General features: G+C 49.5%; 1 protein-coding gene across 1 annotated transcript; it reads left to right on the top strand.

Annotated features, from left to right (window-relative positions):
• Positions 1–5,396: 5,396 nt before the first annotated feature.
• LOC119353990 (putative polyol transporter 1) lies at positions 5,397–12,726 on the top strand. Its single transcript, XM_037620695.1, has 3 exons — positions 5,397–5,701; positions 5,802–6,279; positions 11,608–12,726. The coding sequence occupies exons 1-3, from the start codon at positions 5,587–5,589 to the stop codon at positions 12,608–12,610; spliced, it is 1,596 nt and encodes a 531-aa protein (XP_037476592.1). The 5' UTR covers positions 5,397–5,586; the 3' UTR covers positions 12,611–12,726.
• The last annotated feature ends 1,839 nt before the right edge of the window (positions 12,727–14,565 follow it).

Below are 14,565 nucleotides of genomic sequence, written 5' to 3'. Positions count from 1 at the left end.
CGAATAGATCTCCACAAGAGAGGGGGAGAACTTTGTATTGAGATTCAAAGAGAGAGAAGAAGCCATCTAGCTACTAACTATGGACCCGAAGGTCTGAGGTAAACTACTCACACTTCATCGGAGAGGCTAGGATGATGTAGAAGCCCTCCGTGATGACGGCCCTCTTCCGGCGGAGCTCCAGAACAGGCCCCAAGATGGGATCTCGTGGATACAGAAAGTTGCGGCGGTGGAATTAGGTTTTTGGCTCCTCTTCTGATCGTTTGGGGGTACGTGTGTATATATAGGAGGAAAAAGTACACCGGAGGAGCACCGAGGGGCCCACGAGGCAGGGGGCGCGCCCTAGGGGGGGGGGGGCGCCCCCCACCCTCGTGACCGCCTCTTTTGTTCCTTGGAGCAGGGTCCAGGTCTCCTGGATCACGTTCGGTGAGAAAATCACGTTCCCGAAGGTTTTATTCCGTTTGGACTCCGTTTGATATTCCGTTTCTTCGAAACACAGAAATGGGCAAAAAACAACAATTCTGGGTTGAGCCTCCGGTTAATAGGTTAGTCCCAAAAATAATATAAAAGTGGAAAGTAAAGCCCAATATAGTCCAAAACAGTAGATAATATAGCATGGAGCAATAAAAAATTATAGATACGTTGGAGACGTATCAATGAGCCCAGATTCCGCAAAATGGCTTGAGGCCATGAAAACTGAGATGGGATCGATGTATGAGAACAAAGTATGGACTTTGATTGACTTGCCCGATGATCGGCGAGTCATTGAGAATAAATGGATCTTCAAGAGGAAGACGGACGCTGATAGTAGTGTTACTATCTACAAAGCTCGAATTGTCAAAAAAATGTTTTTGACAAGTTCAAGGTGTTGACTACGATGATATTTTCTCACTCGTATTGATGCTTAAAAGTCTGTACGAATCATGTTAGCAGTTGCCGCATTTTATGAAATCTGGAAAATGGATGTCAAAACTGCATTCCTTAATGGATTTCTTAAAGAAGAGTTGTATATGATACAACCGGAAGGTTTTGTCGATCCTAAAGGTGCTAACAAAGTGAGCAAGCTCCAACGGTCCATCTATGGACTGGTGCAAGCATCTCGGAGTTGGAATATATGCTTTTATAAAGTGATCAAAGCATATGGTTTTATACGGACTTGCAGTGAAGCATGTATTTACAAGAAAGTGAGTGGGAGCACTACAACATTTCCGATAAGTATATGTGAATGACATATTGTTGATCAGAAATAATGTAGAATTTTCTAGAAAGCATAAAGGAATGTTTGAAAGGAGTTTTTCAAAGAAAGACCTCGGTGAAGCTACTTACATATTGAGCATCAAGATCTATAGAGATAGATCAAGACGCTTGATATATTTTCATTGAGTACATACCTTGGCAAGATTTTGAAGTAGTTCAAAATAGAACAATCAAAGAAGGAGTTCTTGGCTGTGTTGCAAGGTGTGAAGTTGAGTAAAGACTCAAAACCCGACCACAACAGAAAATAGAAAGAGAATGAAAAGTCATTCCCTATGCCTTAGTCATAGGTTCTATAAAGTATGCTATGCTGATTACCAGTCCTATTGTATACCTTAACATGATTCTGGCAAGGGAGTACAATAGTGATCTAGGAGTAGATCACTGGACAATGGTCAAAATTATCCTTAGAGGGCTAAGGAAATATTTCTCGGTTATGGAGGTGATAAAAGAGTTCGTCGTAAAGAGTTACATCGATGCAAGCTTTTTACATCAATCTAGATGACTCCAAGTCTCGATCTGGATACATATTAAAAGTGGGACCAATTAGCTAGAGTAGCTCAGTGCAAAGCATTGTAGACATAGAAAATTTGCAAAATACATACGGCTCTGAATGTGGCAGACCCGTTGACTAAATTTCTCTCACAAGCAAAACATGATAACTCTTTGGGTGTTAATCACATAGCGATGTGAACTAGATTATTGTCTCTAGTAAACCCTTTGGGTGTTAGTCACATGGAGATGTGAACTAATCACATAAAGATGTGAACTAGATTATTGACTCTAGTGCAAGTGGGAGACTGAAGGAAATATGCCCTAGAGGCAATAATAAAGTTATTATTTATTTCCTTATATCATGGTAAATGTTTATTATTCATGCTAGAATTGTATTAACCGGAAACTTAGTACATGTGTGAATACATAGACAAACAGAGTGTCACTAGTATGCCTCTACTTGAATAGCTCGTTGAATCAAAGATGGTTAAGTTTCCTAGCCATAGACATGAGTTTTCATTTGATTAACGGGGTCACATCATTAGAGAATGATGTGATTGACTTGACCCATTCAGTTAGCTTAGCACGATGATCGTTTAGTTTGTTGCTACTGCTTTCTTCGTGACTTATACATGTTCCTCTGACTATGAGATCATGCAACTCTCGAATACCGGAGGAACACTTTGTGTGCTACCAAACGTCACAACATAACTGGGTGATTATAAATGTGCTCTATAGGTGTCTCCAATGGTACTTGTTGAGTTGGCATAGATCGAGATTAGGATTTGTCACTCCGATTGTCGGAGAGGTATCTCTGGGCCCTCTCGGTAATGCACATCACTATAAGCCTTGCAAGCAACGTGACTAATGAATTAGTTGCGGGATGATGAATTACGGAACGAGTAAAGAGACTTGCTGGTAATGAGATTAAACTAGGTATTGAGATACCGACGATTGAATCTCCGGCAAGTAACATACCGATGACAAAGGGAATAACATATGTTGTTATGCGGTTTGACCGATAAAGATCTTCATAGAATATGTGGGATCCAATATGAGCATCCAAGTTCCGATATTGGTTATTGACCGGAGATGAGTCTCGGTCATGTCTACATAGTTCTCCAACCGTAGGGTCCGCACGCTTAACGTACGGTGACGATCAGTATTATGAGTTTATGCATTTTGATGTACCGAAGGTTGTTCGGAGTCCAGGATGAGATCATGGACATGACAAGGAGTCTCGAAATGTTTGAGTCATAAAGATCGATATATTGGAATGCTATATTCGGACATCGGAAAGGTTCTAAGTGGTTAGGGTATTTATCGGAGTACCGAAGAGTTACGTGAATTCGCCGGGGAGTATATGGGCCTTATTGGGCTTTAGGGGAGAGAAAGAGGGGCTTCCTAGGGCAGGCCGCCCCCAAGGCCTAGTCCGAATTGGACTAGGGGGAGGGGCGGCTCCCCCTCCTTCCTTCTCTTCTCTCTTCCCCTTCCTTCTCTCCTACTCCTACTACTTGGAAGGGGGGGGGGGATCCTACTCCCGGTGGGAGTAGGACTCCCCAGGGCGCGCCATAGTAGAGGGCCGGCCTCCTCCTCCCTCCATCCTTTATATACATGGCCAGGGGCACCCCATAGACACACAAGTTGATCATTGATCTTTTAGCCGTGTGCGGTGCCCCCCTCCACCATAATCCACCTCGGTTATATCATAGCGGTGCTTAGGCGAAGCCCTGTTCCGGTAGCATCATCATCATTGTCATCACGTCGTCGTGCTGACGGAACTCTCCCTCGAAGCTCTACTAGATCGTGAGTTCGCGGGACATCACCGAGCTGAAAGTGTGCAGATCGCGAAGGTGCCGTACCTTCGGTGCTAGATTGGTCAATCGTGAAGACGTACGACTACATCAACCGCGTTGTCATAACGCTTCCGCTTACGGTCTACGAGGGTACGTAGACGATACTCTCTCCTCTCGTTGCTATGCATCACCATGATCTTGCGTGTGCGTAGGATTTTTTTTGAAATTACCGCGTTCCGCAACAAAATGCGGTACATAATGTTCGTTGGGACACTAACTATTGGGATACTTTACTTACACAAAGGTTCCACTCAACCTTATATGTATTGTAATCCATCACGGATCCTCCACGAGGATGAGGCTTCTGTTGCAGCTTATCCAAGCAAAGTATGTACAACTGATAAGAATGAGATTCGATGGCTTTCCATCTCCATGGGATCCTCTTCTAGCTGGACCCGTGGTGGGCAGGTCTCCTCTGTGTATGTAGTTCCCAAACTTGTTTGCTATCTGTCTGGATCCATTCTTGTTGGTTTCCTCGGGCGCCCATAACGGACATTGGAACATCTAGTTCCTACGGACATTTGGGCCAGAGGAAACCGTTGCTTGGACCAACTATCGGGTGGCCCTCCTGCCAATGCTTCTGAACTATCCGGACGATATATCTTTGTGTTTGACCTCTTCGGGGATTTTTTCTGTTGGCTCTCGGAGTATCATGCCTTATGCCGGTGCCCATCTCTTTACTGGACCTTTCCTTTGTGGAAAGCACCATTACCATTGAAGATCAATATCTTCATTTGGCAGCTGTTGCGAGATCCCCTCCCATCAAGGAAGGAGGTGATAAAGAGGAATGGCCCTGCGAATGGCCCATGCTTAGTTTGTGTGGTCCTAGAGACTAGGACCGACATCTTCTTCTCATGTCCGGCTAGTCAATTTCTTTGGTGCTTTGCACTTGAGGCTCTGGGGACCGACCAGGAGGCCCTGGACCTGGCCGGGTTTCTCCAAACCCGGGTCAATCAGACTGGAAGGAGGAGACGCCTCTTCTAGTTTGTGTTCGCGCCGTTGGCGTGGACCCTGTGGTTAATGGATAATGGAGTTGGAGGGTTGAGTCGCGAGCTCGAGAAGAGATGTAGACAGGCAGGCTTGGATTATCGGGCTCTAAAAATTAGCTCTCCACTACTTTGTGTCTATGGCTAGTGGGTCCGATTGTCAGGTTTGTGTTTCACGGGTAGTTTTTTATTTTGTAATCAATTAGTCCCATAGTTGTGGTTTTATGTTAAAGCAACTTATAGTTGTGGTTTTGGATTACCTCAGTCCATAATTTGTGTATTTGTGCAATTTCCTAGAAAAACAAATTTTATAATATTCTAATATACACAGTCCACTTTGACACAAAGACCACAAACAGTACTTAAAGTTAGGACGCGGCTCCCCTGACGTGTCGTGGCGCCCACTGACATGTGGCCCCAGACCCACACATCAGTGGCTCAAGTCATGAGGCTGTACGTCAGATGATCCGGCTCCTCAAAGTTAACGTGGATGCTTCACCCCAAAAAATGGGTGGGCTCAGCATACTATGTCATCAGAGACAGTAAATAGAAAATTTGTTGCAGCAGGTGGGCGTTGGTACCATCATTTGCCTAATACACTAACTGATGAAGCTTACGCTGCCATCGGTGGCCATGTGCTGAAACAATCATACATTTGAGCCTATTTGAAAAATAACAATAATCAGATAGTTGGTTGATCAAATGGTCAATAGGATGACTGAGCGCATACCAAAAGATGCCTTAATCCTCGATTAAATGTACTAGTATAAAAGGTCCTGGAGATATCATGGAAATTAAGAAATCCAACAAGGTCAGGATTTATGAACTTGCTTGCACGCAGAAGCATATATAGTAAACAAGGAAAATGTCCTCACCTATCCATCATGTCAAGCTCCACCATCCCTCATGTTTAATTAGGAAACAAACTTCAGCAATCAGTAGACCATGGTCAGTGGCATCCCTCTGTAAGGACAGGGCAGAGAAGAGTAACGTTCCCAATGGCTTCTGATGGGCTCCCAGAGGCAGTAGCACCCAAGACGAAGAAGAGCAACATCAAGTATGCCTCCACCTGCGCCGTCGTCGCCTCCATGGCCTCCATCGTCCTCGGCTACGGTACACATGTTGACATTATCACCTCGTCGTCTGATTCTGTCTCGTGTCTACCAGCGATGATGATTGCTGCATGAACTGTTCCTTTCATGGCCGCATGCAGACATCGGTGTGATGAGCGGGGCGTCGCTGTACATGCAGAAAGACCTCGAGATCACGGACGTGCAGGTGGAGATCCTGATGGGCATCCTGAGCATCTACTCCATCGTCGGCTCCTTCGCCGCCGGCAGGACGTCCAACTGGATCGGCCGCCGCTTCACGGTGATCTTTGTCGCCGCTTTCTTCTTTGCTGGTGCCTTGCTCATGGGCTTCGCGAGCGGCTACACCATGCTCATGCTTGGTCGCTTCGTGGCTGGCATCGGCGTGGGCTACGCCATCGTGATCGCGCCCCTGTACACGGCTGAGATCGCCCCGGCATCGGCGCGCGGCTTCCTCGTGTCCTTCGCGGAGGTCTTCATCAACCTTGGTATCCTCTTCGGCTACGTCTCTAACTACGCCTTCGCTCGCCTGCCGCTCCACCTCGGCTGGCGCTTGATGCTCGGCATCGGCGCGGTGCCGTCCGTCCTGCTCGCCCTCTTGGTGTCCGGTGTTAGACTATGTATAGCTTCTGTATCTATGTACGTATATTGTACGTATTGTAACACAATCATTAATATAATGAGATAAGCCACCCCTAGAGGGTTGTGCTGGTTCCCAAAACTTATTGTCTTACATGGTATCACGCTAGGTTACGATCGCTTCCGCTTCTAAACCCTAATACCCGCACCGCCGCCGCAGCCGCCGCCACCTTCACCGCCGCCGCCGCGCCACCGATCGCGCCGCCGCCATGTCGAGCGCCGCCACCACCGGTTCCACTGCTGCGGGCTTCCTCCCGGCCTCTCTTGCGGCTCTGCTCAACCTCCCGCTCGATGCCGTCTCCGTTCCGGCTCCGATCGGGACAAGGAGCATCGGCTCCGTCTTCTCCACGCCGCCGGCGCCCTCGCTCGGGCGTGACCTCGTGGTCCACACCGCGGCGCCGCCGTCCGCTGCGGACTCCGCAGGCGTCGTCCCGCCGCTCCTGCCGCAAGCGGATCACACCGCCCCGCTGGCGGGGTTGGCGGCGTCCGCCCCGGCCGCGGGCCTTGCGGCGTCCGCACCGGCTGCGAGCTTTGCGGCGCCCGCCCTGGCTGCGGTCCCGCCTCCTCCCGCATCGGCTTCGGTGCCTCCGGCTGCCTCCATGGTGTTTGCACCCCAGGCAGCCTCCTCGATGGGATCGTCTTCGCCGCCGCCGTTTCACTTCGGTCATCTCATCACCATCAAGCTCTCCGCCGACAACTACATCTTCTGGCGTGCGCAGGTTCTCCCGCTCTTGGGGAGTCACTACCTGCTAGGCTACGTCGACGGATCGCTTCCCTGCCCACCCGCGCTGGTAGACAGCGTGCACGGTCCGGTCTACAATCCGGCCCATCGCGTCTGGACGGGGCAGGACCAGGCGAACCTCTCCTCCATCCAGGGGTCGTTCTCGCCGGCAGTTGCCGGCCTTGTTGTCTTCGCGAAGACGTCTCATGAGGCCTGGACCATCCTTGAGTGCACCTTTGCAGCGCAGTCCCAGGCTCGTGTCTCTGCACTTCGTCGTCAGCTTGGAGAGTGTCAGAAGCTTGACTCCACGGCCACTGAGTTCTACAACAAGGTCAAGGGCCTCGCCGACACATTGGCCTCCATTGGACAACCCCTAACCGACTCCGAGTTCAACTCGTTTATTGTCAATGGTCTTGATGAGGAGTATGATGCTTTAGTCGAGATCATCAACGAGCGGGGCAACTCGACACCCATGTTGGCACACGAGGTTTTCTCTCGGCTTCTTCTCACTGAGCAACGGGTTGAGACTCGCCGCACCAGGGGCACTGGCTCCCTCTCGGCCAACGTCGCCACCAAGGGTGGCCACTCTTCTTCATCACCCCGGTCTCCCTTGGGGTTGCCACCGTCGCCCACCTCGGCCCCCCACCTACTGCGACCTTACCGGGGCTGGCGGTCCACGTGTGTGTCAGCTTTGTGGCCGCGATGGGCACTGGGCCTCCAAGTGTCATAAGCGCTTCCAGCGAAGCTTCCTTGGTCTTGGCAATGACGGCAAAGATACACGCAACAATGCCCGTCAGGTCGCCATGGCTGATCGTCCCGCGCCGCAGAAGCACCAGGGACACACTCAGTCCTACTCCATCGATCCACACTGGTACATGGACTCTGGGGCGACAGAGCATCTGACCAGCGAGATGGGGAAGCTTCACACTCGTGAACCTTATCATGGCTCCGACAAGATCCACACCGCCAATGGAGCAGGTATGCACATCTCTCATATTGGTCAAGCATCTCTTCTCACTAGACATGCCAATAGGAGTCTTCAGCTTCGCAATGTTCTTCGAGTTCCATCTGTGACCCGTAATCTTCTTTCAGTTCCTAAACTCACACGTGATAATAATGTGCTTTGTGAATTTCACCCTTTTGATCTTTTTATTAAGGATCGGGGCACGAGGGACATTCTTCTTAGTGGGCGGTTGTGCCAGGGCCTCTACCGTCTGGAGCATCCTGGCGTCGCTCGCGTTTTCAGTGGAGTTCGGGTCTCTCCGTCACAGTGGCATGCTCGTCTTGGTCACCCGGCCACACCTATTGTCCGTCATATTTTGCGTCGTCATGAGCTTCCTAGTTTGTCTAGTAGTAAAGATGTAGCAGTGTGTGATGCTTGTCAGCAGGGGAAGAGTCATCAACTTCCTTTTTCGGAGTCCAGTCGTGAGGTGAAACATCCTTTAGAACTTGTGTTTTCAGATGTATGGGGTCCTGCTCAGACTTCTGTCAGTGGTCATAATTACTATATCAGTTTCGTTGATGCTTATAGTCGCTTTACCTGGCTTTACCTTATTAAACGCAAATCTGATGTGTTTGATATTTTTGTTTAGTTTCAAAAACATGTTGAACGTCTTCTCAAGCACAAAATTGTTCATGTCCAGTCGGACTGGGGGGGCGAGTATCGCAACCTCAACTCCTTCTTTCAGTCGCTTGGGATAGCTCATCGTTTAGCATGTCCACATACACATCAGCAGAATGGTTCAGTCGAACGTAAGCATCGTCATATTGTTGAAGCTGGTCTTACTCTTTTGGCCCATGCATCTGTTCCGTTTCGGTTTTGGACTGATGCTTTCATCACTGCATGCTTTCTCATCAACCGTACTCCTACTCGTGTTTTAAACATGAAGACTCCCATTGAGGTTCTCCTTAATGAACAACCTGATTATACCTTTCTCAAGGTATTTGGGTGTGCTTGCTGGCCGCATCTTCGTCCATATAACAAGCGCAAGCTTGAGTTTCGTTCTAAGAAGTGTGTTTTTCTTGGCTATAGCTCTCTTCATAAAGGTTACAAATGTCTTCATGTTCCCACTAATCGTGTCTATATATCTCGGGACGTCGTGTTTGATGAGCATGTTTTTCCCTTTGCCAACCTTCCTGTGTCCACTGTCGAACCACCATCCCTGCATTCATCCTCTATTGCTTCTGACCAATTTGATGATGTTGCATACTCTCCTTTGCTGTTACCTAACCATGGTGCAGGAACCGGACGTGGAGCTCGTTTGGAGCTGTTGGAGGATTCACCATCATCATCGTCGTCTTCTGGTGGGCACGTCGATCGCCCTATGTTGCATGGCATCGATTCGCGTGCCCATGCATGGTCACCCGACGAGCCCGTCGCGCCGAGCATCTCCACTGCTCGGTCCGCTATGCCAGCGATCGCCGAGTCTCCAGCGGCTCGGCCTTTTTCGCCAGTGGCCGCCGAGTCGCCCGCGGCTCGGCCCGTCACGCCGTCTTCGCCCGCGGCTCGGGTCCTCACGTCGCCTTCATCAGCGGATCGGCCCGCGACACCGGCCGCGCCACGGCACACTATGCCGAGCTCGCCATCGGCCCGGTCTATGATGCCGGAGTCGCCAGCTGCTGCGTCTGCTCTGCCGGTTTCGCCGGTGGGCTGGCCTTCTTCGCCGACCGAGTCCGAGGCTACCGTGACTGGCTCCTCGTCACCGGCTGACTCGTCAACGTCGCCGTCCTCCAGCCCGTTGCAGGCTGCTCCGTCGACCTCGGTGGTTCCTGTGTCTCGACCACATACACGCAGTCGCAGTGGCATTTTCAAACCTAAGGAACGTACGGATGGTACGGTTGCTTGGTTGGCTGCTTGTTTGGCTGCTGCTATTGCGGATCCATCTTCTGAGCCTCGCTCATATCAGGCTGCCCTGCGCATTCCACATTGGCGAGAGGCTATGGAGCAGGAGTTTCATGCTCTTCTTCGTAACAAGACATGGACTCTCGTTCCTCCACCACCACGGGTAAATGTTATTGACTCAAAATGGGTATTCAAAGTGAAGAAGCATTCGGATGGATCTATTGAGCGTTACAAAGCGCGACTTGTTGCTCGCGGTTTTCGGCAGCGTCATGGTCTTGACTATGAGGACACCTTCAGTCCTGTCGTCAAGCCTACCACTATTCGGCTTCTTCTCTCCATTGCTGTTTCTCGTGGTTGGTCACTTCGTCAACTTGATGTGCAGAATGCTTTTCTACATGGATTTTTGGAGGAAGAGGTTTATATGAAACAGCCGCCTGGTTTCTCTGATCCTGATCGTCCTGACTATATCTGTCGTCTTTCCAAAGCACTATATGGTTTGAAGCAAGCTCCTCGTGCCTGGCATGCCTGCCTTGCCTCTACCCTTCGTGCTCATGGGTTTGTGCCGTCCACTGCTGACACTTCATTATTTCTTCTACAGAAGCCAGAAGTCACTATGTATCTTTTGGTATATGTCGATGATATTATCCTTGTCAGCTCTTCTCAGTATGCTGCTGATGCTCTTGTCTGCTCTCTTGGTGCTGATTTTGCGGTCAAAGATCTTGGGAAGCTTCACTACTTTCTTGGAGTTGAGGTCACTTCTCGTGCTACTGGTCTTGTCCTTACGCAGAAGAAGTACTCCTTGGAGTTGTTACAAAGAGCCGGCATGCTGAAGTGCAAACCGACCACCACACCCATGTCGTCTACCGACAAGATAACAACTGTTGATGGTGAGCTTTTGTCTCCTGCGGATGCCACAGAGTACAGAAGCATTGTTGGTGGACTTCAGTACTTGACGATCACGAGACCAGATATCTCTTATGCTGTTAACAGGGTTTGTCAGTATCTTCAGGCTCCCAGAGATACTCATTGGGCTGCTGTTAAACGCATTCTTCGTTATGTTCAGTTCACCCTGACATTTGGTATGCATATTCGGCCGACTTCCTCTCGGGTCCTTTCGGCCTTCTCTGATGCAGATTGGGATGGTAGCCCAGATGACAGGCGATCCACGGGGGGTTATGCAGTATTCTTTGGCTCTAATTTGATCGCCTGGAGTGCTCGGAAATAGGCTACTGTGTCACGTAGCAGTACTGAAGCTGAGTACAAGGCTGTGGCTAATGCTACTGCAGAGATTATTTGGGTGCAGTCTTTGCTTCAGGAGTTGGGTTTGTCTCAACCACAGCCTCCTATTCTTTGGTGTGATAACATCGGTGCTACATACCTTTCTGCAAATCCAGTATTTCATGCCCGAACGAAACACATTGAAGTTGACTATCACTTTGTACGGGAACGTGTATCACAGAAGCAACTCCAGATCAAGTTTATCTCATCTAAGGATCAACTTGCAGACATCTTCACTAAGCCTTTACCACTGCCACAGTTTGAGGCTTGTAGGCGCAATCTTACCCTTCTCAGTTCTTTAGAAAGTGGCTAAGATTGAGGGAGGGTGTTAGACTATGTATAACTTCTGTACCTATGTACGTATATTGTACGTATTGTAATACAACCATTAATATAATGAGATAAGCCACCCCTAGAGGGTTGTGCTGGTTCCCAAAACTTATTGTCTTACATCCGGCATGCCGGAGTCTCCCCGGTGGCTCGTCATGAAAGGCCGCCTCGTGGACACGAGGGTCGTGCTGGAGAAGATCACCGACACGCCGGAGGAGGCCGAGGAGCGCCTCGCTGACATCAAGACCGCTGCCGGCATCCCAGAGGACCTCGATGGCGACGTGGTCGTCGTGCCCAGGAAGAGAGGCGGCGAGGAGAAGCAGGTGTGGAGAGAGCTCATCCTGTCGCCGACCCCTTCCATGCGGCGAATACTGCTCGCGGCGCTCGGCGTCTTCTTGTTCCAGCAGTTGACGAGCTCCGACTCCGTGGTGCTCTACAGCCCGCGCGTGTTCGAGAGCGCCGGCATCACCGGCGACGACCAACTCCTGGCCGCCACCTGCGCCATGGGCGTCGCCAAGACGCTCGTCATCCTGGTCGCCATGTTCCTCCTCGACCGCGTAGGCCGGCGGACGCTGCTGTTATGCAGCACTGGCGGCATGATCGTCTCGCTCGTCGCCCTCGCGACGGGCCTCACCGTCGTGGACCAGAACCCGGACGCGAGGGTCCCGTGGGCGGTCAGCCTGTGCGTGGCGTCCGTCCTGGCCTACGTGTCATTCTTCTCCGTCGGCCTCGGGCCCGTGACGGGCGTGTACACCACGGAGATATTGCCGTTGCGGGTGCGCGCGCTGGGCTTCGCGGTCGGGGCGGCCGGCAACCGCGTGGCGAGCGGCGTCATGTCCATGACCTTCCTCTCGCTGTCCGGCGCCATCACGCTCGGCGGAACCTTCTTCCTCTACGCCGGCGTCGCCGTGCTCGCGTGGGTGTTCTTCTTCACGTGTCTCCCGGAGACATGCGGCCGGACGCTGGAGGAGATGGGCAGTCTGTTCGGCATGACCGACACGGGGCCGGAGGCAGAAGATGCTGCCCCCAGGACACAGGACGCGAGCTGCAGGGCGAGACTCTTGATTAATCACATGAATATTTGGGGCTCAGTACATAGAAAGGTGTGTGTAGGACACATCTAAATGTTATGTCACGTCTAATCTGATGTTCATTATGTTTGTGGTTTACTTTATTTTGTTTGTTGTTGTTAAGTTTATTTGTGAGAGTTTAGATGCGACATCCTTAAAAAACATTTAGATGTGAATTAGACAAACTGAGGTTTATATATGACACATCTAGATGTGACATCTAAGCTAATGTCCACTCTGTTTGTGGTCAATTTTTTTGTCCTATTTTTTATTTTTTATTTTTTATTGCTGCATTATATGTTTGTGTGAGTTTAGATGTGACATTCTTGAAAAACATCTAGATGTGAATTAGACAAACTAATATAAAAATATGCCGCCAAAGGTGGTTGGTCTCGGTTTTCTTTGTTACTTTGCATACTTTTGCTTCTTACATTTTGGAACACCTCGACACATCTGTGCTTCACTGCACGTCTGCAATAGTCCACCGCATGGATCACTAGTAGAATGCCCATGTTATTATGACGTCCCTGATTTGACCGTACATTAATCATACACGTAAATGTATACGATCAAGAATAAAAATTCATGGGAAAAATATCACAACACAACTCTAGACACAAATTAAAAAAAATACAAGCTTTATATTACAAGGCAGGGGCCTTGAGGGCTCGAATACGTAACCTCAAATATACAAGAGTCAGCGGAAGAAATAATATCTGAGTACAGACATAAGTTAAACAAGTTTGTCTTAAGAAGGCTAGCACAAAAGTAGCAACGATCGAAAAGGCAAGACCTCCTGTCTGGGACCTCCTAACTACTCCTCGAAGCCGAGCTCCACGTAGAAACATCCTCGGGATCCTCTGGCTCCTGGACTCCATCATCTGGTTGCGACATCCGAGAAAATTGGAAAAGGTGGAAACGAGAGAGCAAAGCAACCGTGAGTACTCATTCAAAGTACTCGCAAGCAAGGATCTACACTACATATGCTGTAACGGCCTCGATGAGGCTATATCTCCCACGTGTTGAAACATGACTTAGAGACATAACCGCATTGAAAGCAATGTCGCAAGTGAGACAACCCATGTAAATAAATAAAGGGAAAAGGTACATAGCTGTCTTACACTCGCCACATCACACAAAAACATAAATAAGTCATTACATTCATCCAATACACTCAAGGTCCGACTACGGAACCAAAATAAAGATCAACCCCCAAAAGTGACAAAGTCCCCGATCGCCCAACTGGGCACCACTACTGATCATCTGGTAAAGACATGTAGTAATGACGAGAATCTTCATCGAACTCCCACTTGAGCTCGGTCATATCATCTGGAGCGGCATCATCGGTCCCTGCATCTGGTTTTGGGAGTAATCTGTGGGTCACGGGGACTCAGCAATCTTACACCCTTGCGATCAAGACTATTTAAGCCTATAGGAAGGGTAAAGGTATGATGTGGAGCTGCAGCAGGCGACTAGCATATTTGGTGGCTAACATATGCGCAAAAGACAGCGAGAGGAGAAGGCAAAGGCACGAGTGACAAACTATGATCAAGAAGTGATCCTAGACAACCTACGTCAAGCATTACTCCAACACCGTGTTCACTTCCCGGAGTCCCCCGAGAAGAGACCATCACGGTTACACACGCGGTTGATGCATTTTAATTAAGTTAAGTTTCAGGTTATCTACAACCGGATATTAACAAATCCCCATCTGCCCATAACCGCGGGCATGACTTTCGAAAGTTCAAATCCCTGCAAGGGAGTCCCAACTTAGCCCATCACAAGCTCTCAAGGTCAACGAAGGATATTACTTCTCCCAAGACATTCTGATCAGACTCGACATCCCAGTTACAAGACATCCTCGACAATGGTAAAACAAGTCCAACAACACCGCCCGAATGTGCCGACAAATCCCGATAGGAGCTGCACATATCTCGTTCTCAGGGCACACTTAGATGAGCGCTCCATACAACTAAAACCAAACCTCGAGTTTCCCCGAGGGGGCACTG

This window comes from Triticum dicoccoides, chromosome 2A, assembly GCF_002162155.2.
Source record: "Triticum dicoccoides isolate Atlit2015 ecotype Zavitan chromosome 2A, WEW_v2.0, whole genome shotgun sequence".
NCBI lineage: Eukaryota > Viridiplantae > Streptophyta > Magnoliopsida > Poales > Poaceae > Triticum > Triticum dicoccoides.
Note: the sequence above shows the minus strand (reverse complement) of the source record. Positions and strands in the feature narration are given on the sequence as shown.